Here is a 20,184-nt window from a genome sequence, read left to right as displayed (position 1 = left end):
TTCTCTATGCTGCCCCTTTGGCTTCCTGTTCTGACCCTGGTCCAGTTTCCTTCTGTCTGTCCAGGTGAATGTGTTATCTTCTAGCTCCAAGTCTCAGTCTTTGTGTTCACATTGTCTTCCTCCTGAAGTCACTGTTTCAGAAGGGTGCACAGGGGACAAACTTTTTGATCCTTTTGTGTCTAGAATGATTCTGTTTTACCATACAACTTGACTGAAAATTCTGGGTTCAAGTCATTTTTGTTTAGAAGTTTGCAAGCTGGCTCAGTGCCTGCAGCTCAGCAGCTAAGGTGCCAAGCCCACATACACAGGAGCTGGCTGGTTTGAACCCAGCCTGGGCCTGCCAAACAACAATGACAACTACAACAAGAACAAAAATAGCCGGGCTTTGTGGTGGGCACCTGTAGTCCCAGCTACTTGGGAGGCTCAGGCAAGAGAATTGCTTAAGTCCAAGAATTTGAAGTTGCCGTGAGCCGTGATGGGGCACTGGCACTCTACCAAGGGCAACATAGTGAGACACTGTCTCAAAATAAAAAAAAAAAAGAAGTTTGCAAGCTGTGTCCTATCTCAGGGCCCAGTGTTCTTGCTCTGCACAGCCAGTCTTCTTTCACTGGCGGTCTGATTAACCACCCTCTCTACATGTTTAGGATCTTTTTCACTCCTTGAATTTCTAAATTTTTCCTATGAATGTTTCTCTGCACTACTTAAAGTTTTATTAGACTGAATAAGTTGATATTTTGTTTCTGTTTTCAGTTTTGCTTACATTTTTTAAGTCTTTTCTTTTTGTTCTTTGGTCAACAAGAATACCTTAACTATATATATATTTTTTTTTGTTTGTTTGTTTGCAAGGGTGTGTTTCATTTCTTTTCTTTCTTTTTTTTTTTTTTTGAGACAGAGTCTCACTCAGTCGCCCTGGGGTTGAGTGCTGTGGCATCACAGCTCACAGCAACCTCAAACTCTTGAGCTCAAGTGATTCTCTTGCCTCAGCCTCCCAAGTAGCTGGGACTACGGGCACCCACCACAATGTCCGGCTATTTTTAGAGATGGGGTCTGGCTCTTGCTGGGGCTGGTCTCCAACTCCTGAGCTGTGCCTAGAGTGAAGGGTGTGTTTCTTTTCTGTGACTGTCCCTTTTCCAGAGTTTGCCATTCCTTTGGACAAGTTTTCTTTTGCTTCCTCATTGTCTGTTTGCTCCAGGGTGGGTTTTTCTGTCCTCTCTTCTTTCTCTTCTTACAGGAGGGTGATTCTCTCTGTAAGTAGAAGAATAAAGCAGAAGGTAGGTTAGGCAGGAGCTCTGTGTGTGGACTGGGCCTTGTGGGCAGGGAGGCTTTGGAGCGAGAGGGCACCTGCTTTGCAACAAGGTGTCACAGGCCTCCCAGTGTCAGAGTACAACAGTGTCACCTTGGACACCATCTCTACACTGCCCGCTCACCAGAAAGTCGGTTCAGTTCTCTTGTTTTTGCCCAGGGATATATGTATTTTCAAAAACTTTAGTCTGCTAGGCCCTGTGCTGGGTACCACAACGCCAGAGGGTGCAAGCCCCCTGCCATCGGGTGGAGTTTGTATTCTCGAAGAAGGTATGAGTGCTTAGCTCTCTTCCTTTGCTTTCTCTGTTCTGCGAATTTGTTGAAGTCACTCCTGACGGCCCTTCTGTGTGTACTCTTTGGTACTGTAGGTTCATGGATTTTTTTTTTATTCCTTTACTGTTTTTAAAATAGTGGCTTTCAAGGTAAAGGACTGGCTGCACATTGTGAATTTATAATACGGAAACTAGATTGTGACCTTTTAGAAAAATTATCATCTGTGAATACTAACCCAGAATAATGGATGCTCAGATTCTGAAAAGAAAACATCCATTGAGAGTTCCCAATTCAGAAGGATGAAAGTGGGTTTCTTGGGGTACACAGCAGTCTTAACAAAGGAATTTTTTACATGGTGGCTCCATTTTTCATTGGCCTTGTCTTAAGCACCTTGGATTTAGCCTTGCCTCTGCTTGGGTGATCTGGTTAAGCGAGCTCTGAGACCCCTAAAGGAATAGCTGGTTTAAAAATAAACTGTTGCCTCTATTTCAAAACTGTGTTATAGTAGAATGAATATTTGTCTTCTAGAAACCCAGGAAATTAGTTTCTTTTCTTTCTTTCTTTTTTTTTTTTTAAGAGGCGGAGTCTCACTTTGTCACCCTGGGTAGAGTGCCATGGCATCACACAGCTCACAGCAACCTCCAATTCCTGGGCTTAAGCGATTCTCTTGCCTCAGCCTCCCGAGTAGCTGGGACTACAGGCGCCCACTGCAAAGCCCAGCTATTTTTTGTTGCAGTTTGGCTGGGGATGGGTTCAAACCCGCCATCCTTGGTATATGGGGCCGGTGCCCTACTCACTGAGCCATGGGTGCCGCCCTCCGAAATTAGTTTCTTAAAGGGATTTTCTGGTCTTCATGAACTAGAAATTTTTCTTCATCTCTCTTTGTCCTCACAGCAGCCTTAGGAAGTAGGTGACGGTATATCCACTTTGTTGATGATGAAATAATGGCCCAAATAGGTTAAGTAACTTCTCCGAAGGGACCTAATTTGGCATGTGGGAGGTTGGAGCTAGATTTGATTGACTGGTTCCGGTGCTTGTTCTTCCCATGAGCCTACATGGCTCCCACAGTCTGCAGAAGGGTCATCTTGAGGGCGTCTGTCCTGTGCACCAGTTGGGACAGGTGTGGAAGATTGAATCATTGCAGAAGACTTTCATGGTTTGAGCTGTGATCCAGGAATTAAATAACTTTGTTATGATGATAGGAACACTTTTTCAACATTTCTCAAGCAATATAGTAGGATATAAAGCAGAGAGGGAAAATCCCATGACCCCCGGCCCTGACTCTGTGGATTTCAGATTGGTGATACCCTGCTAATTTTTAAAATCTGTACATACATGGTCTCTTTCCTCTAGCTCCTTTCAGAATGGCGCAAAATCATTCATGTTGCTTGTTTCTAGCCTCTTGTTCCCCACTTCAGGGTGTCAGAGACACTTTTCTGTGCTGTCCCACCCCATGTGGTGGTGATGGTCTTCCCTGGCCAGGGGAAGCTCAGTCCTCCAGATGGAGTAAGGTGGCTTAAGTTTCCCAGCTGGAAGGGATGACCCAGCCAGGTAGACAGTGACACCCAGCCTCTTCCATCGGCAGGCCTCCCCATGTAGCCTCCAGCTGTTTTTTTCTGGTTTCCCTTCCAAGTGTTCCTTTCTCAGAGCATTTCTGTGTGATTTAAGGACCTTCCTTTCTTTAGAAAACCCGATGAGAATTGGAGCCCGAGCTACTAGCAGTTGGTCACTGCTGAAGCTTGTTTCTGGCGTCTTTTCTTGGTATCTTTATCTTTCCCTTTTTGTTGTCCTTGGACTTTATTTTCAGTGAGATGAAACTTCCTTAGTAACATTTTCCTTCATTTTTGTAGTTCCCAGTGACCTGACTGCAGAGGAGCGGCAAGAGCTGGAGAACATCCGCCGGAGAAAGCAGGAGCTGCTGGCTGACATTCAGGTGGGCGGCGGCTCAGGGGCTTTGTGCAGTCGTGTCCTCTACCGAGTGCCCCACAGTGTGTAGTATTGTGTAAGGTGAGAACATGGAGCCGCACAGAGGTTCACCCAGCTGTCCTTTGTCAGAACTGGAGGGACCAGCAGGTCCCCTATCTTCTGAGCAAAGTGGCCTCTGCTATGTTTGCCAGTGCTGAGGGGAGTAGGGTGGGGAGGTGAAGTGAACGTGCTTCACTTTGGGTGGAGCTAGACCCACGCCCTGGGCTCACTTGCAAATGATCTGAGATAAGAGAGTATGATTCTTTGAGCTTCATTCTCTTATCTGAAAGATAAAGAATGAAAACGCCTACTCCATAGGTTATTGTTAGGATTAAATGAGCTATTATTTATAAAAGACTTAGCATAATTTCTGGGACCTAGATGTACTTACTCGGTGATAAGCAGTTTTATTGTTTTTCCATGTTCCTTTCCATAACTGTCAGGCTTGTCACTGAAGCCAATAGTTGGATTATTGTAGCCCTGAGGCTACCATTGTTATTCTTACAGAACTTTTTTGTAAAACATCAGGGATGGGGTAAATGAGGGGAGTGGCAAAATGTAGCGAGGATAGACTTGACTTGCTCTGGTGGTGTTGAATATATTTTGGTAGTGTGCCATGATTCTTTGATCCCGCTTCACTGGTGGATGCTGGGAAAGCTGAGTAGTTCTCAGCTTATGCCCTTTGCTGTGAGAGTTTTTCCATCCTGACTGAGTGCTTTCTTGAAGGGGGTTTGTGGAGGAACAGGGGGTTTGACCAGACATTTCCTGTGCTGGCCACTTGGCGGCACTATGAGCCCGGCCCAGCTCCTGCAGATTGCAGCCCAGCCTGGGCTTTGAGTGTGGGCGTTAGTTCTAGGAGCCCGCCACACCTGTGTTTAGTACGCTTCAGATTTGTTCCAAAAGACTGCAATGGAGCAGCCATTTTCCAGTGGAATATATGCTTTTTACATAGTGTATGTGCTTATAAACTTTCCTAGACTATAAACTGTTGGTGGTCAGGAGCTCTATCTTTTCATACCTTTGTGTTTTTCTAGAATGCTGGTAGAGTACAGTAAATATTTGTTGAATAGATAATTTTCCTCGTTTACTTTTTTGGATTTTTTGGTTTGTCTAATTTCATTTTGCTTTTATTTTGTTTTTCATTGGGGGAAGTTATGTGAGATTTCATAAGTTTTTCATAAGTTTGATCCCTGTCTTCCTTTCCTGGTGACTCTGGCTTGTCTGTTTTGTAGAGGCTGAAGGATGAGATAGCAGAAGTAGCGAATGAAATTGAAAACCTGGGATCCACAGAAGAAAGGTGGGTCACCCTGCGGACAGGTGGGCTCCTTGGGTGCAGCTTCTCAAAGCACACAGGCCTTAATTGTGCTTGTCTGGTACATTAAGGAGAAAGTAAGTTTTACATCTTTCTGTTCCTTACACATACTGGTACCCACGCTTTCTACCTTCCAGCCATCACTGCAAGGACTCCTGCTAGGCAGAAGCTTTTTACATTGTTTTAAAGATTGAACTAGAGAACTTCAAGAGTCCCAGAAAGCTTTAAACTATTCTTAAATTCTTACGTGAATTATTCCCCTCAGTTGTCTCCTTTGTATTTAGTTTTTGGTTTTCCTTTGTGTAAAAGAAAAGCTTAATGAGTTCTTCTAATACAGTTTCGAAGGCTGGAGTACACATTCCTGTCTGGGTACACCTGGGAGCTTAAGGAGGAGAAGGAGGAAATGAAATCACAGTGTAAACTGACAAGAACTGTTGACATTGTTTTCTTTTAATTACATGAAATGTTAGTGACTTTTGAGAGTTTAGTTTTGAATGGGGTTCCCAGACCATTTTCTAACTGCGGGCTGTTTTCAGTTCAATGTCTGTATTTTCCTAAGCCTAAGTCTCCCTGTCTGGCTTCATATGCCCATTTGATTTGTTATTTTAGACTCCTGTGGGCAGTACTGTTAGGGTTTAGCAAAGCTGGGTGTCCACAGAAGAGGCCAGCACATCCCTACCCGTCTCTGTATTGTCGGTCTGGCGTTTGGATAATGGCTTTCTGACTTTCCATTGTAACAGTCATACCTTAAAAGAAATGGATAAATTAGAGTTCATCAAAATTTAAAATTTAACTCTTATGAAAGATAACTGTTCAAAGAATCAATAGGCCACAGATTGGGGAGAGTATTTGTGATTATATATATCTGAAAAAGGATTTGTGTCCAGAATATAAAGAACATATGCCGTTCAATAATAAAAAGGCAGCCCAAATAAAAAACGGGCAAAACCTTGATTCAAAAGGAGCTATGTGTATGAGACGCATGAGAAAGGTTTGACATCATTAGTCATAAGTGACGCACCTTAGAACTACCATGAAGTACCACCTCACCCCACAAGGATGGCTAAAATTTAAAAAGACCCAGGAAGTACCACCTCACCCCACAAGGATGGCCAAAATTTAAAAAGACCCAGGCACCTCACCCCACAAAGATGGCTAAAATTTAAAAAGGCGGTGGTGCCTCGTACTGATGAATGCTGGCGAGAATAAAATGCTATAACCACTTGGGAAGATAGTTCAGCAACTTCGTATGATGTTAAACATACACCCAGTTGTGATGCAGCTGTTCAACTCCCAGATATTTTACTCAAGAGAAATGGAAACTTGTCTACACAAAGATTTGTACAAAAATATTTATGCCATTCTTATTTAAAATAGCCCAAAACTGGAAACAGGCTCATATCTACTGACACTTGAATGGGTAAACAGGCTGAGATAGTAGACTGTATTACTCAGTGATGCAAAGGAATGAACTGTGAACTTGCAACAACGTGGGTGAGTCTCAGAAACATTGCAGCGCACAGAAGCTGTACGGATGGTGTGCTGCTGGTCATGAGGTTCCAGAACAGACAGCTGTGGTGGTAGAAACCACAGCAGTCGCTGCCTCTGAGGGAGTTGTTGGGAGGTGGCTTGGGGGCTGACCAGAAGGGGACACAGGAAACTGGCAGGAGTGTTGGGTGATAACTGGGGTAGTGGTTGCAAGGGAATGTGCACTTGTCAAAACACACCACACTGCACACTTAAGGTGTGTGCATTTTGCTGAATGTACATTTTACCTCAATTTTAAAAACATAAAAAATAGCTTTATTCTGATTGTAAAGGAAATACTCATTTATTGCAGAAAATAGGTAAAATACAGAATAGTATGAAGAAAACAAATTTAATCCATCATCTCAGAGATAACCACGATTGTATTAGTGTATTTCCTTTCTGTGTTCTGGTGTCGGCCTACCCAGATCCAGCGTGCCCTTCAATTTAGCTTGATTTCTGTAGGTTATAGTGCACCAAGGATATGAAGGCCTGAGGCGTGTGAGTAGTATCCTACAGTACTCAGCTAGGTGTGCTGCAGGGAGTGGTAATTAGGTAATTTTTTTTTAATCCAGAACTTAAAATGGTTTTCTGGTATTGAAAGCCCCCAGAGGGGTTGCTCTGCAGATCCCTGAGACTGAATGATTCTTGGACTGACGTGGATAGTTCTTCAAACAGGTGTCACATTTGTTCTGACTTTTCCATGGGAGAGAGTTTATGTTTTTAATCAAAAACCTGATGCCAACACTTTGTAGAAATGACCCTAAATACTCTTTAATCGAATAGAAGTAAGATTTTCACACACTGAAACATTTAACTTTGTGAAGTTTGTATACATCAGTTGCTGGGGATACCCTGCCAGGCCAAGAGCCCTATTTGGGAACTAGGGATAGGCCCTAGGGAAGTGCCTTAGACCTAGAGCCACAGGGTCTCTGTGAGGGGCTGGCTAATGAAATCAAGGGGCTGTCTCTGGCCAGTGTCCCAGGCAGACAGGTGGCAGAGACTGTGATTGGCTGGCAGGGCTGTGGGAGTGTGCTTTCTGGTGGCCACAGGAAAGCTTTTAGTTAGGGACCAGACTGAGGATTCTTAGCAGGTTCACACCTTGCTTTTGTAGGTACCTCTGAAGTCGCTGCACCACTCTTATTGGAATCAGGAAACAGGGTTTTTTTATGTTATTTGTTTGGAAATACTGAAGTAATCTTCCTGGATTTAGGAAAAAATGATCAGACAACTATTTAAATTAAACAGGAATTTCCAGATATCTGGTCATAACCCTTTATTTTAGCTGAAATTAAACTGCGTTCCCTCAGCTTGGTGCCTGCGGCTCAAGTAGCTAAGACGCCAGCCATATACACCTGAGCTGGTGGGTTCGAATCCAGCCCGGGCCCGCCAAACAACAATGATGGATGCAACCAAAAAATAGCCGGGCGTTGTGGCGGGCACCTGTAGTCCCAGCTACTTGGGAGGGAGAGGCAGGAGAATCACTTGAGCCCAGGAGTTGGAGGTTGCTGTGAGCTGTGATGTCATGGCACTCTACCCAGGGCGACAGCTTGAGGCTCTGTCTCAAAAAAATAAATAACTAAATAAACTCTGTTCCCTCTAAGACTTTGTATTTTAAGGTAGCTGTTCACAGGGGATTCCTGATTATTTTAATTCCTGAAGTTCTCAGACCTTAAGACACTTAGGAACATTTTCTCCCTTCTGTGGATTGAACCAGGGAAAATTTTTGTTCCTCAAGGTGATAACATTTTATAATTCCATTTCTGAGCAACTTTTTTGCTGTCTGAAATTATAAAATTACTATTGCCATTGATGGCAGTGATCATAAATTTAGGTCCATACCAAATTATGGTAGGCGGTTTTAAAAATTCAGATTCCTCTTGGGCTCTGACCTTTGAAGTTCTGAATGATTCATCTGGTTCATTGCTACTCAGGGTCCACACGTGAGACCGTGTGGGATACACAGTGGCACAGGTCCCTCTGCAGATATGCAGAGCCAGGATGTGCTCTGACAAGGCCCCAGGTGACACGTACACCCAGACGAGAACTAAGACGTCATGTCTGGTGTGCTCCAAGGGTGCTGGCGTGTGGTTTGGGAAGCAGGGCCTGTGAATCTGCAGTTTTCATTCTGATGCACAGTCATGAAAACTGCTAATCATTTACCAGTTTCTTAAGATGTTAAGTATAGGTGCTGGGCACGGTGGCTCATGCTTTGTAATCCTAGCACTCAGGGAGGCTGGGGTGGGCAGATTGCCTGAGCTCACAGGTTCAAGACCAGCCTAAGCGAGACCTCATCTCTAAAAACAGCCAGGCATTTTGGCTGGCACCTGTAGTCCTAACTACTTGAGAGGCTGAGGTAAGAGAATCGCTTGAGCCCAAAAGTTTGAGGTTGCTGTGTGCTATGACACCATGGCACTCTACCAAGGGTGACAAAATAACACTCTGTCTCAAAAAAAAAAAAAAAAAAGTTAAGTATAAATGTACCATGTGACCTAGTAGTGTCCACCCCTGGGTCTCTACCCAAGAGAGACAAAAATGCATCCACACGAAGACGTGTACAGCAGGTCTGATAGCAGCCTTGTGCATGCTAGTCTCCAGCGTCTGTCATCTGATGAGTGGTAAACAGACGGCACACTCCCAGGGTAGAGCGTCTCAGCAGAAGAAGGCAGGCAGGGCTGACGCTCACTGTGACCCAGAGGAACCTGGAAACGTGCTAAGCAAAAAAGCCAGATGTGAAAGTTCAAATATTTTATGATTCTGTTTATTTGAAATATCCAGGGCAGGCAAATCCATGGAGGTAGAAAATAGATTAATAGTTGCCTGGGCAGAGGTAGAAGTGGGGATTAACTGTAAATGGATATGAGGACTTTTGTTGGGATGATGGAAATGTTCTAAAACTGGATGTGGTGATGGTTACACAACTCAGCTTACTAAAAATTATTCAGATTTACACTTAAAATATATATATTATTTGATAAGTAAATTATACCTTGATAAAACTTAAAAAATCAGGTTGAAAAAGAAAACCACTGACCTGGGGTAGAAGAAGCACAGTGACCCTGGTGCCGAGTCAGGGGTCTCCACTGACCTGTCGTAGTTAGGCCGACCTGTTGAGCATGGTGCCGAGTCAGGGGTCTCCACTGACCTGTCGTAGTTAGGCCGACCTGTTGAGCATGGTGCCGAGTCAGGGGTCTCCACTGACCTGTCGTAGTTAGGCCGACTTGTTGAGCATGGTGCCGAGTCAGGGGTCTCCACTGACCTGTCGTAGTTAGGCCGACCTGTTGAGCATGGTGCCGAGTCAGGGGTCTCCACTGACCTGTCGTAGTTAGGCCGACCTGTTGAGCATGGTGCCGAGTCAGGGGTCTCCACTGACCTGTCGTAGTTAGACTGACCTGTTGCTTTCTTGGACAAGTCGTTCAAAAATGCCCATAAGTCAGTGGATGCTGTGGGAATTATATTAGTCTTTCAACATTTCACAGTTGCCTAAAGTACTAAAATGGCCATGGTGTTTGTTTTACAGGAAAAACATGCAGAGAAACAAGCAGGTAGCCATGGGCAGGAAAAAATTTAATATGGACCCTAAAAAGGTAAGTGAGCAGGAAGTGGCAGTAGCCCATAGTCTTTAAGGTGGGGGTGTCCCACAGTGCTCAGATGGAACCCAGGGGCGTGTTCCCCAAATGTACCAGCCCTCACTGCCATTTTGTAGAGCAAGTGTCCTGCAGTAAACCTGAGCTGTCCTGGGTTGTAAGCCCTGGCTCCTAAACTATGACCCCAGACCCTTTAACGGGCAAACATTTAGGAGATGCTCTGGGCCCAGTACTCCCACACCCATTTCTTCCTCGGCCTTTTCCCCTTCTTTCTAGCTGTGTCTAGGCTTAGCGTCATTGGTCTATTTGTCCTCCCCTAGGGGATCCAGTTCTTAATAGAGAATGATCTGCTGAAGAACACATGTGAAGACATTGCCCAGTTCTTGTATAAAGGTGAAGGGCTCAACAAGACAGCCATTGGTGACTACCTGGGGGAGAGGTAAGGCCTCCCAGATGGGAGCCTGCTAGAGCAGGCCGGTTGTGACACACAGCCAACCCGGCTCCCAGTGCCCCATATTCTCGGAGGAGTATTCATTCATCCAGTAACCACACTGATGTTGAGGGCAGCTGTTTGGGGAAGAGTGGTTGGTCTCCCTGGGACTGGATAACCTTGCTTGGTCAGCCAGTAAGCAGAGCTGCCAGGCTTCGTGCTCCTGTTGGTGTGGCTGTCTGGGCAGCCACGTGACCCCAGGGTGCAGTGTGGGAGACACAGCCCAGCCAGGGATGGGGAAGGGTCTGAGATTCTTAGTGTCCTCGTCTCACTCCTGCTTCCTCCCCTTCTTTTGTCTTTCCTTGGTAGAGATGAGTTTAACATCCAGGTTCTTCACGCGTTTGTGGAGTTGCACGAGTTCACTGACCTCAACCTCGTCCAGGCGCTACGGTGAGTGTTCCTCAGGCAAGCACTTTGGAAGGGGTGGGAAGTAAGCCTTTGATTGTGTATGTCCTGGGTGGCGTTTTATGGGAATTAGATATCTTCGGGGATTATGTTGACTATCTTGATGTATTTTGAAGGAAAGCAATCTATTGACCTGTGCAGATTCTATAAAAAACTCTTCCTCGGGCCTTACACTTAAAGTTTCAGAAATTGATGAATACTTAAATTTTTCCAATCTTTACGTTAAAAAAATCCTTTAATTTCTTGTCATAGAATAAATAGTAGTGAGTTTCATTTTAGAAAGAACAAAGTAAACTAATTGCTAAATCTGTTACCTCGTGCTATTTTAGAAATTGTTCTGTATTTTCATTGCTATGGGCATAAATTATACCTTTCGTGCTGCCGTTTAGCTGGATGAAAATAGTTCAGAAGTAAACCTATTGACTGGCGGCGCCTGTGGCTCCGTGAGTAGGGTGCCGGCCCCAGCCAAACTGCAACAACAATAACAAAAAGTAAATAAATTAAAGTCTTAAAAAAAATAAAAAATGAATAAACCTATTGACTATGGGTCCCTCTGTGACTTGTAGGGATCAATTTTGAATGCTTTGATAAGATACTCTTCTCTTAGGGCGGCACGTGTGGCTCAGGGAATAGGGCACCAGTCCCATATACCGAGGTTGGCGGGTTCGAACCCGACCCTGGCCAAAACTGCAACAACAACAAAAATTAATTAATTAATTTTTTAAAAAAAGAAATCTTTAAAAAAACAAACAGACAAAAAAAAGATACTCTTCTCTTTTACTGCCATCCCATCTTGTTTCCTGGAAGTAGAATTTGTTTAAAATGAGCATTATCTATATTTTAGTCTTGCGTGTTATTCTGAGAACTATTCTTTTGAATAGGAAAATCTTAATTTTTCACTTTTTCTTAAGTATTTCACTTTTGATTTAGACAACAGTGATGTGGAATGGTCAGTTTACGTCTGTTCAGAGTGACAGAGGGCTGCCGCCCAGCAGGTCTCCCTTTACTCATTCGTATTAAAGTCATCAGCAGTTTAACAGGTCACAGAGAAATGAAGTGTTTCCCCACGTCCTGGAGCCCACTTGTCTTCACCACCCAGGCAGTTCCTGTGGAGCTTCCGCCTGCCAGGAGAGGCCCAGAAGATTGACCGGATGATGGAGGCGTTTGCCCAGCGGTACTGTCAGTGCAACAACGGGGTGTTCCAGTCCACGGGTAAGTGAGAACCTCCATCCTGGCTTGTGGTGGGCATTTTACACTAGATTCTTTTCTTGGCACTGGATAATCACTAAAAAGGCTGAAGATTCCTAGATTCATGCCTGACATTTATTTATCCAAAGTCCACTAGGCACTAGGAATATGAATTGTAGTACCTCTGAAGTATGAAATGCACAACTAGTATAAACCATGTTTTTATAAAGAATTTTGATTGAGGCTAGACACCTATAGCTCAGCAGCTAGAGTGCCAGCCACATATGCTGAAGCTGGCGGGTTCAAATCCAGCCCAGGCCTGCCAAACAACAATGACAACTACAACCGAAAAATAGCCAGGCGTTGTGGCAGGCGCCTGTAGTCCCAGCTACTTGGGAGGCTGAGGCAAGAGATTGGCTTGAGCTCAAGAGTTTGAGGTTGCTGTGAGCTGTGATGCCACGGCACCCTACCCAGGGCGACCACTTGAGACTCTGCCTTAGAAAAAAAAAGAATTTTTATTGACATGGGAAAATGCTAATAAGATGAACAAAAAAGCACATATACATACATACACACACAAGGTGTCAAAAAAATGTATACATATTTTAAGAAAGGAAGACAACTATATTAAAATTGTAATACTCGGGTCACATTTGATTGATGAGAGATACAAGATAATGTATAAGATAACAGACAGTATTGGTATGTTGCATATTTCAATTTTTTTTTTAGCACAGATCTTCTATTTTTCATATTATTAAAACAGCAATAGTAGAAATAAATGAATGCTGCCTTAATGAAAAAGGAACTCAGGAATGAGGTCGTTAAATATAACTAACTACATTTCAAATATCGATACCCTGTATTTCCCTGATTCGTATCAAGTAAATACCTAATCTGTCTACCCAGAATTCTGATCTCAGTGAAAATGGTCAGAGACAATCACAAAGGAGGTGCTTTATATCATCAGGTCCATTTTAAAAATGATGGAATCCTTTGCGAAAATCACTTTAGTCTTTCTTTTTATTAGAGATTTCTGTTGGTCCTCTTGTTGGTAATCCACTTATGTCTCCACCCTTACAGTCTACTTTGCCTTTATTTTTATCATTGGATTCTTGTACAGCTTTTCTAGGCCATATATGACTAACAAAAGGGGAAATCAGAGGGTATATGTATGGCTCCAGGAATTTTTTGTAGACCCAGAGCAGAACCGAATGACGATACAAGGAATGCACACCATTGTAGCAGGCTTGAGCTCCTGAACGGTGATCACGGAGCCCAAATGTCAATCGCATATTTCAATTTTAATACGGTGTTTTCCTTTCTTAAAATGTGTATACTTTTTTGCACCCTCTTTATATGCTTAATTCCAATTTGGTACAGTATGTGTCAGATAAATTTGGGATGTATTTTACATAGGCACATGTATGTAAAGGAAATAAAGCAAAATAAGTTATTACCAGGTAGTAAGATTGTAGGCAATTAGTGTTGTTTTTTTATGCATTGTGTTGTTTTTGAGATCTTCTGCAGCGTACGTACTCTTTTCAATTGGAAAAAATAAGCATCTTTAGGTCTTGAACACTTTACGTACGTTCTGTACCTGGGTCCTTCCGGATAGCAGTATGCCCTAATGTACCCTTGTGTGGGGGGTCTTCCCACTCTTCCGAGAACATGGCTTTTTATTCCTGATTTCATCTGGCATTTCTTGTTCTTCCAGGTGGGCTGTTTCTGATCATCCACACATAACAGTGGCTCTCCTTTGCTCTTCTCTTGTCTTTAGACACTTGTTATGTCCTATCCTTTGCCATTATCATGTTGAACACCAGCCTGCACAACCCCAATGTTAAAGATAAGCCCACTGTGGAGAGGTTCATCGCCATGAATCGAGGCATCAATGATGGAGGAGACCTGCCCGAGGAGCTGCTCCGGGTAAGCATGGCCTCTGTTCTAGTCAAGAAAGTTCACTGGGGCTGGGCAGGGTAGCGCACGCCTGTAATCCCAGCACTCTGGGAGGCCGAGGCAGGTGGATCACGTGAGCTCAGGACCAGCCTGAGCAAAAGTGAGACCCCCAGCTCTACTAAAAATAGAAAAATTAGCTGGGCATTGTGGTAGGTGCTACTCGGGAAGTTGAGGCAAAAGGATCACATGAACCCAAGAGTTTGAGGTTGCTGAGAGCTATGATGATGCCATGGCACTCTACCCAGGATGACAGAGTGAAACTCTTTCTTAAAAAAAAAAAAACACTGGGAACAGCATCTTTTTTTTTTTTGTAAGAAAGGAGAAAGACATAGGATTTATCAAGTGTCTGCTCTTTTAATTCATTCAATTGTTGAATTTCATTAAGAATTGGTATTGAGTCCCAGGAAGCAGGAAGGGAACAGTGGTTGTAAATCTGAAACTAAAGCCTTGAATAGATGTCAAGCTGCTCTCTTTTTTTCCTAGTTATCCAGTGGGCATCTTACTTATCTTGTCACTGAGAGCTCCTTGAAAACAGCATGGTCACGCTGCAGTCTCAGTGTCTAGCAGGCTGCGTGGCTTACTGTGGGCACACAGTGAATGCTTGTAGAGTGAATGACGAGAAAGGGGAGGAAGAAAAGACATCTCCAGAATCAGAGACATGCAGTTTCCTCTTTTACCTCAGAATCTATATGAGAGCATAAAAAATGAACCCTTTAAAATCCCGGAAGATGATGGGAATGACCTCACTCACACGTTCTTCAACCCCGATCGAGAGGGCTGGCTGTTGAAACTGGGTAAGTGACGTCTCTGGGACAGGCCCTTAACGCAAGGACGCAGGCAGAAAGGCACATACGTGTGATGTGAGAAAGGGGTGGCTTTGGGGCACTCGGGAGAGACTTCGGTAGAAGTTCTACTCTGACAAAGGTCCACGTCCAGAAAAGAAATGACTTGCACAGTTAGTGCCCCTGGGGACGCAGAGACTCCTGGGGCAGATTTTAGCCCGCAGTCAGCGTTGCCTGCATGTGTGTTCCACGTGTCCTCTCTTGACCCCACTGGCCAGGTGTTGTTTCACGGTGGTGCCCTGAGGGCCTAGTTCATTCCCTTCCCTGTCCCCTGAACCACGGGCAGGGTGGCCAGCCCCGTCCATCTTTCTACTTTGGTCACCCATATGTGTATCTGGCGCTCCTGCCCCACCCCAGCGCATCATCACCACCTCTGCATCTGGCTCCCACAGGCAGTGTGCATGGCAAACTTAGGGCCTTTGGCTGCCTCGCACCCCACAGCACTGTTACTCATTCTCGGGCAGTGGTTTGTTTTTTTTGTTTTTTTGTTTTCCCCTCTCCTTTCCAATCCAAATCAGCCACATTAATGATTTTGTTCATTCAGAAAAGTTGAAAATGTATTCCTGCTCCCTCTGCTAAAAGTGAGCTTGTGTCAAGATTTGCAGTCATGCCTTGCCACAGAGGTGACGAAGTAATTAAAGGGAAAAAAATTAGTAGGGTTTCCATACACATTCCTATCCACATTTGATGATTTTAGTAATTATTTAAGAACACAGCGCTCTAGACTCTCTGGACATAATAATCATTTTTTGGCCCCTGAGAGTCCTTTTTTTTTATCTGCTTTCTTCTGCTTTGGCTTTGACAAGTTGGGTGCCCACATTAGCAGGGAGTGTTCCATTCTCGTGACCCTCTTCCACTGTCTCAGTTACTTGCCACAAGGATTAGAAGTCATTACTCTTACTGACACATCTGGGCAGGCTAAAATGGAATCTTTTATTTCTGACTAGTTCAGATAGCAGTAGGATATACATTTCCTTTTAAAAACATGATCTCAAGTCCTTGTGCTTATCCATAAAGGCTTAATTCATAAATTCCCCTTAAAGCACTGCTTCACTGAGCAGAGCTTTAGATATCTCTTGACTTGGCCACCATTCCATGTATCTTTGAGCCAGTAGAATCTTTGAAGTTTAGGCTCTAAAATTACTAACCCACAGGCAACCTTCTGCTCCACGTTCTCGTTGTCAAGAGGATGGAGTTAAAAGGAAGCCTACGAGAAATTTTTAGTGTGTCCAAGTTCAAATTTACTCCCCCCTCCAGTGAAATTTGTTTAAACGCTAATGCTAAGTGTTAGCTTTGACAGCCCAGATACTAAAATTGGAAGAGTACAAAGATTATCTCGGTTCTTGTACTAGGATGACATGCAAATTCATGAGGCATCCCATATCTTTAAAAATAAAAAATGTAACTAAATGTAACTCAGTTTTAGCTCATTGCATTACTTTTTCTAAATGTCCATCAAACCCTTCTAAAGTCTCAATACTGTGTTTCACTGTAGCACACTTAGAGTCCCCTCTATGTTCATGTGCTGCAGAGGGCAAGGCTTCCCACCTTCTGTGGTTGTGTGGATCTGTCTGTCTATGCATATAGCCGTAAGAGTATGTATTCTTGTGTATACACATATGTGCATGTATCTTCATGGGTATATGTGTGTGCATTCTTACACACACATTAAAAAGTGACAGCCATCTAAGAAAAGGCATTTCATTTTCCCGGAAGTAATCTTTGCTTCCTTTGCTCTGGATTCTGGATGTACTGATAAATGTTGGCTTTGGAAAATCTGATTTGTATCATCTTTGGGGCCAGGTTTTCAGTAGCACCTCGAATCTTGCCTTGACCAGGTGAGACGTGGCACGTTAAGATACGCCCCTGTTTCCATGCCAGACAGCAACAGGAGGTCACCTGCCCTGCAGGATCTGCAGTTCAGCTCCCTCTTCAGGCAGACATGAATGTGACTGATAGATTGCACTTTTAAGGTTAAGGAATTGGGTTTAATTTCTTTGTTTTAATTTTCTTTTCTCCCTCATTTGTATGTTTCCATGATTTTGGCTCTCCTTTTCCTTGCCCCAAACTCCAGGAGGTATGTAACCCCTCACCCTGCTCGCTCGCTCTGCCCAGGCCACTATCATTGCTGCAGCATTTTCTTATTTTGTTATTTTTGGTTATTTTGTTTTTTAATTGCTGGCAGTAGTGTTAATGCTGCTTCTAACTTAACGCACAGTCCCTAGGGAACTGGTCGGATGGGGGTTTGTCTTCAGGTTTCCCTTCTAGTGTGCAGCACAGCAGACAGCTGGGCACCTCGCACGCAGCAGTTGACTTGCTGGGTGCAGTCACACAAGGACACCTGCTAAGAGTGGGTTTGGAAAAAGCAGAGCAGGTATATTCATTGCATTTTCACTTGGCATTACTGGCCAGGCATGTGGTATGTTTGTTGAATTCAAATTGATGCACATGAATCAACTTGATTGAAAGTAATTTCTGGAGTGGGGAAGAGGAGGAGGAAGGGAGTGAAGATTTGACGTCCCAAAGCCATGCGCTTCTGACATGCCATGATTGCAAAGCAAATCAGGAAAAGCATTGACCTGAATGACATTTAGGGCACTTGCCTTTGCAAGAAAAGGGGAAATGGTGTTTTCTAAATTCAAAATGATGCCAAGTTAGTTTAAAAAACACCCAGAAACCAAAAAATCCCTTCCTTGAAGTCCTTGTATTTCACTCCCTGGGTGTCAGGAAGGGCATCACAGCCTCAGCTGTGTCTTTGCCTGTTTTGTTTTACTCCCTCCTCATTTTCAGGGAACCGTTGTTAAAACTCCAAACCGGCCTCTTCCTTACATTGTGGTATCTAGTCTCCATGTGCTGATTTGAGGGAAACATTTTCCCATCCCCAGAGCTCTCGGGTTTGTGCCGAAGCATTTCTCAGGCAGAGCTACACTTAAAAAGAAGAACCCCACACATTGATATTTACTCACACATTTTAGGGACCTGTCAGGTCGTTCTCAAACGCAGGGAACATGGCATCTGGCCTTGATACCTGAGGGGCCAGAGGGGCATGAGGAGCCACGCAAGGGAGGTGTCCTGTGAGTTCCACAGGGACTGTCCTAGGCACGCATTGATCTGTCTGCTTGTTTCATGTCTGTTTTTCTTTCCACGTGGAAATGTTCCCCATGGGCCTGTAGTGATGCTTTATAGTAGAGGGCTCTGTAATGCAACAAATTGTCCAGGGGAAATAACCAAGATTTTGTAATCAGCAGAAAATTTCTTCTGGCTTTGCTTTTTCTCCTTGATTTCCTTCCATCTTGTTTCTTTTGGCCTCTGACCTGCTTTTTCCATGATCTCCTAAGTGCCGAGTGTCCCTGGGCTAGTGTCCTGTGGCAGACTGCATGGCGGTCACTCGGGTTGGTGTTCCTTTGGCCTGTGTGGAGAACCAGAGGCTCCGGGCTGGCAGACCCACGTCCTCAGAGTCTGAAATGGGTGGGGAGGCTCTTTCTCAGGACAAATTTGCTCTAATTCTGAACGCATTCCTTATCTTCTTTCTCCTCCTCATTTATTTTGATTCTGCCCAGCCTTCCTGTTTACCACCTGCATGTCATATTATCCATTTATGGTTTTTTCTTAATTCATGCCATATAACCCTTGGGGACCAGAGGCACATGCTCACATAAAACTCACTGACTTTGGAGGAGAGAGTCTCAATTTGCTTGCACAAGATGGGTGAGTGGGTGGGTGGGGTGGCTCACGCTTACTCACAGCAAACTCTCTCACATGACCTAGGTCTGCGTCTTACAGAATCTTGCTAGTTAATGATCAGTCACTTAAGCCCTCCTAGAACTGAGGCATGCAGGCAGAGCAGAAAATGAGACTAACATACTTACCTGCCAGGACCTGCACTGGACATTTTCTCTGTGTGACAGTATTTGCATTCATCCCTTTGTTTCTCTGGTGTGAAAATGCAGGCAGGTCCTGGCAGTTGGACATAGTCCTTATAAGACCACCCTCTCTGCTCACTTGTTTGTGATGAGGGCGAGAGAGAAGGCAAAATCGGGTGGGACAAGACTTGTGCCCCGTGATCCTTACTTTTTATGAATATTGGGAAAGTCATGTTTTCTGTAGGTTAAGTCTTAGCCAAAGAACATTGGACTCAAAGAGCAGGGCATAGAGGTGTTTCTAGAATGCCAAGCACAGCTTAACTAACATGTGAAGGCTTTAGGGATTTTTTTTTTTTTTTTTTAGAGATAGGGTCTTGCCACGTTTGTTGCCCAGGCTGTCCTTGACCTCCTGGGCTCAAGCAATCCTCCCACCTTAGCCTCCTGAACACCTGGACTCACAGGCATGTACCACTGTGCCTGGTAGGGATAATTCATGTGTGGTGCATTATTTGGTCAAGGTTTTCCTTTGACTCGAGGGAAGTGTAGGAAAAGAGAGGCTTATGACCCTGATTTGAACACAGGGTGTGGCGTTCTCCAGAGTGGCACAGTGAAGGTTTTCCTCTTTAGTGTCCATCTCTGCATAAACATGACATCAACGTTTTTTATCGAGAAATACGCAAAGGACTAAGGGGGCCCCTTGCCACTTCCCAGCCGCCACCACTGGTGCTATTTGGCCTATGGCCTCCTCTGCCAGCTGTTTCTGTTAATAAGCTCAGGCAAAAAGTCCAGAACTGAAAAGGCTCCTGAGCCAGTCTCTTCTCACAAGTTGATTATCGCTAGTGAAGGAGTCGTGCTTTGATTCCTCTGGGGAGATGTTATTTTCAGGACATTAGCCCAGGAGGCTAAAAGCCACTGTAGAAGTTCAGTCTGATCCAGAAGGTGAGGTCGAGGTAGGAGCAGGGGAGTTTGCGTTCCTGTCCCAAAGGAGAGTGCGGATTCGAGTGTTAAGGGCTTGCAGTGTCCCATTCCTGCTGCCCATCCCCACTTCCAGTGAGACGCCTCCTATGTCCCCTCTGCCCGAGCTGCTGCTCAGCGGCAGCGTGGCCTGTGCCAGGACGCTGCCCCCCTGCTTTCTCTCTGGCGATTTCACCACGCAGGCTTTGTGCTGCCAGTTCTCCAGCCTGTGGCAACGCATCGCTGTCATTACTGCCACTGGGTTTTTCCTCCCCAAAACCATGCGCTCTCATCTCGCTGTCCTGATTTCATCTCCAGGCATCACCTAGATGCGCTTGCTCCGCTTGTACCCACAGGCTTCCACTCTGTGAACGATGCTTGTGTTCTGGCTCTGTGTCTCGTTACCAATGTAAATAATTTGTGGTCTGAATGTTCTCCTGACGCCCAGTCCCCCCTTCCCCCCAAGAGAGCTTTGTGTGTAGTGGAGCCTGCCCTTGCCCGCTTGTCTCTGGTCGAA

At 44.6% G+C, this 20,184-nt stretch overlaps 1 protein-coding gene, 1 non-coding gene and 1 pseudogene across 5 annotated transcripts in view; 2 read left to right on the top strand and 1 right to left on the bottom strand.

Moving 5' to 3' along the window:
- CYTH1 (cytohesin 1) overlaps window positions 1-20,184 on the top strand; it is a 95,507-nt gene that overhangs the window by 63,962 nt on the left and 11,361 nt on the right. For 3 of the 4 annotated variants that reach the window (XM_053570564.1, XM_053570563.1, XM_053570565.1), the window contains exons 2-9: window positions 3,426-3,508; window positions 4,773-4,837; window positions 9,900-9,966; window positions 10,287-10,405; window positions 10,766-10,846; window positions 11,961-12,073; window positions 13,830-13,978; window positions 14,691-14,803. In XM_053570564.1, coding sequence (XP_053426539.1) covers window positions 9,907-9,966; window positions 10,287-10,405; window positions 10,766-10,846; window positions 11,961-12,073; window positions 13,830-13,978; window positions 14,691-14,803 — 635 coding nt within the window. In that variant the 5' untranslated portion in view covers window positions 3,426-3,508; window positions 4,773-4,837; window positions 9,900-9,906. The remainder of the gene's footprint in view (window positions 1-3,425; window positions 3,509-4,772; window positions 4,838-9,899; window positions 9,967-10,286; window positions 10,406-10,765; window positions 10,847-11,960; window positions 12,074-13,829; window positions 13,979-14,690; window positions 14,804-20,184) is intronic. The other variant, XM_053570562.1, reaches the window with a different exon arrangement.
- LOC128570941 (UPF0729 protein C18orf32 homolog) lies at window positions 13,000-13,289 on the bottom strand (annotated as a pseudogene).
- Window positions 16,135-16,238, top strand: LOC128571399 (U6 spliceosomal RNA). The gene has a single exon (XR_008375820.1). It is a non-coding gene; the product is annotated as a U6 spliceosomal RNA (small nuclear RNA).

The sequence above is a fragment of the Nycticebus coucang genome, chromosome 18, assembly GCF_027406575.1.
Source record: "Nycticebus coucang isolate mNycCou1 chromosome 18, mNycCou1.pri, whole genome shotgun sequence".
Taxonomy (NCBI): domain Eukaryota; kingdom Metazoa; phylum Chordata; class Mammalia; order Primates; family Lorisidae; genus Nycticebus; species Nycticebus coucang.
This window is presented reverse-complemented; position numbering and strand designations above follow the sequence as displayed.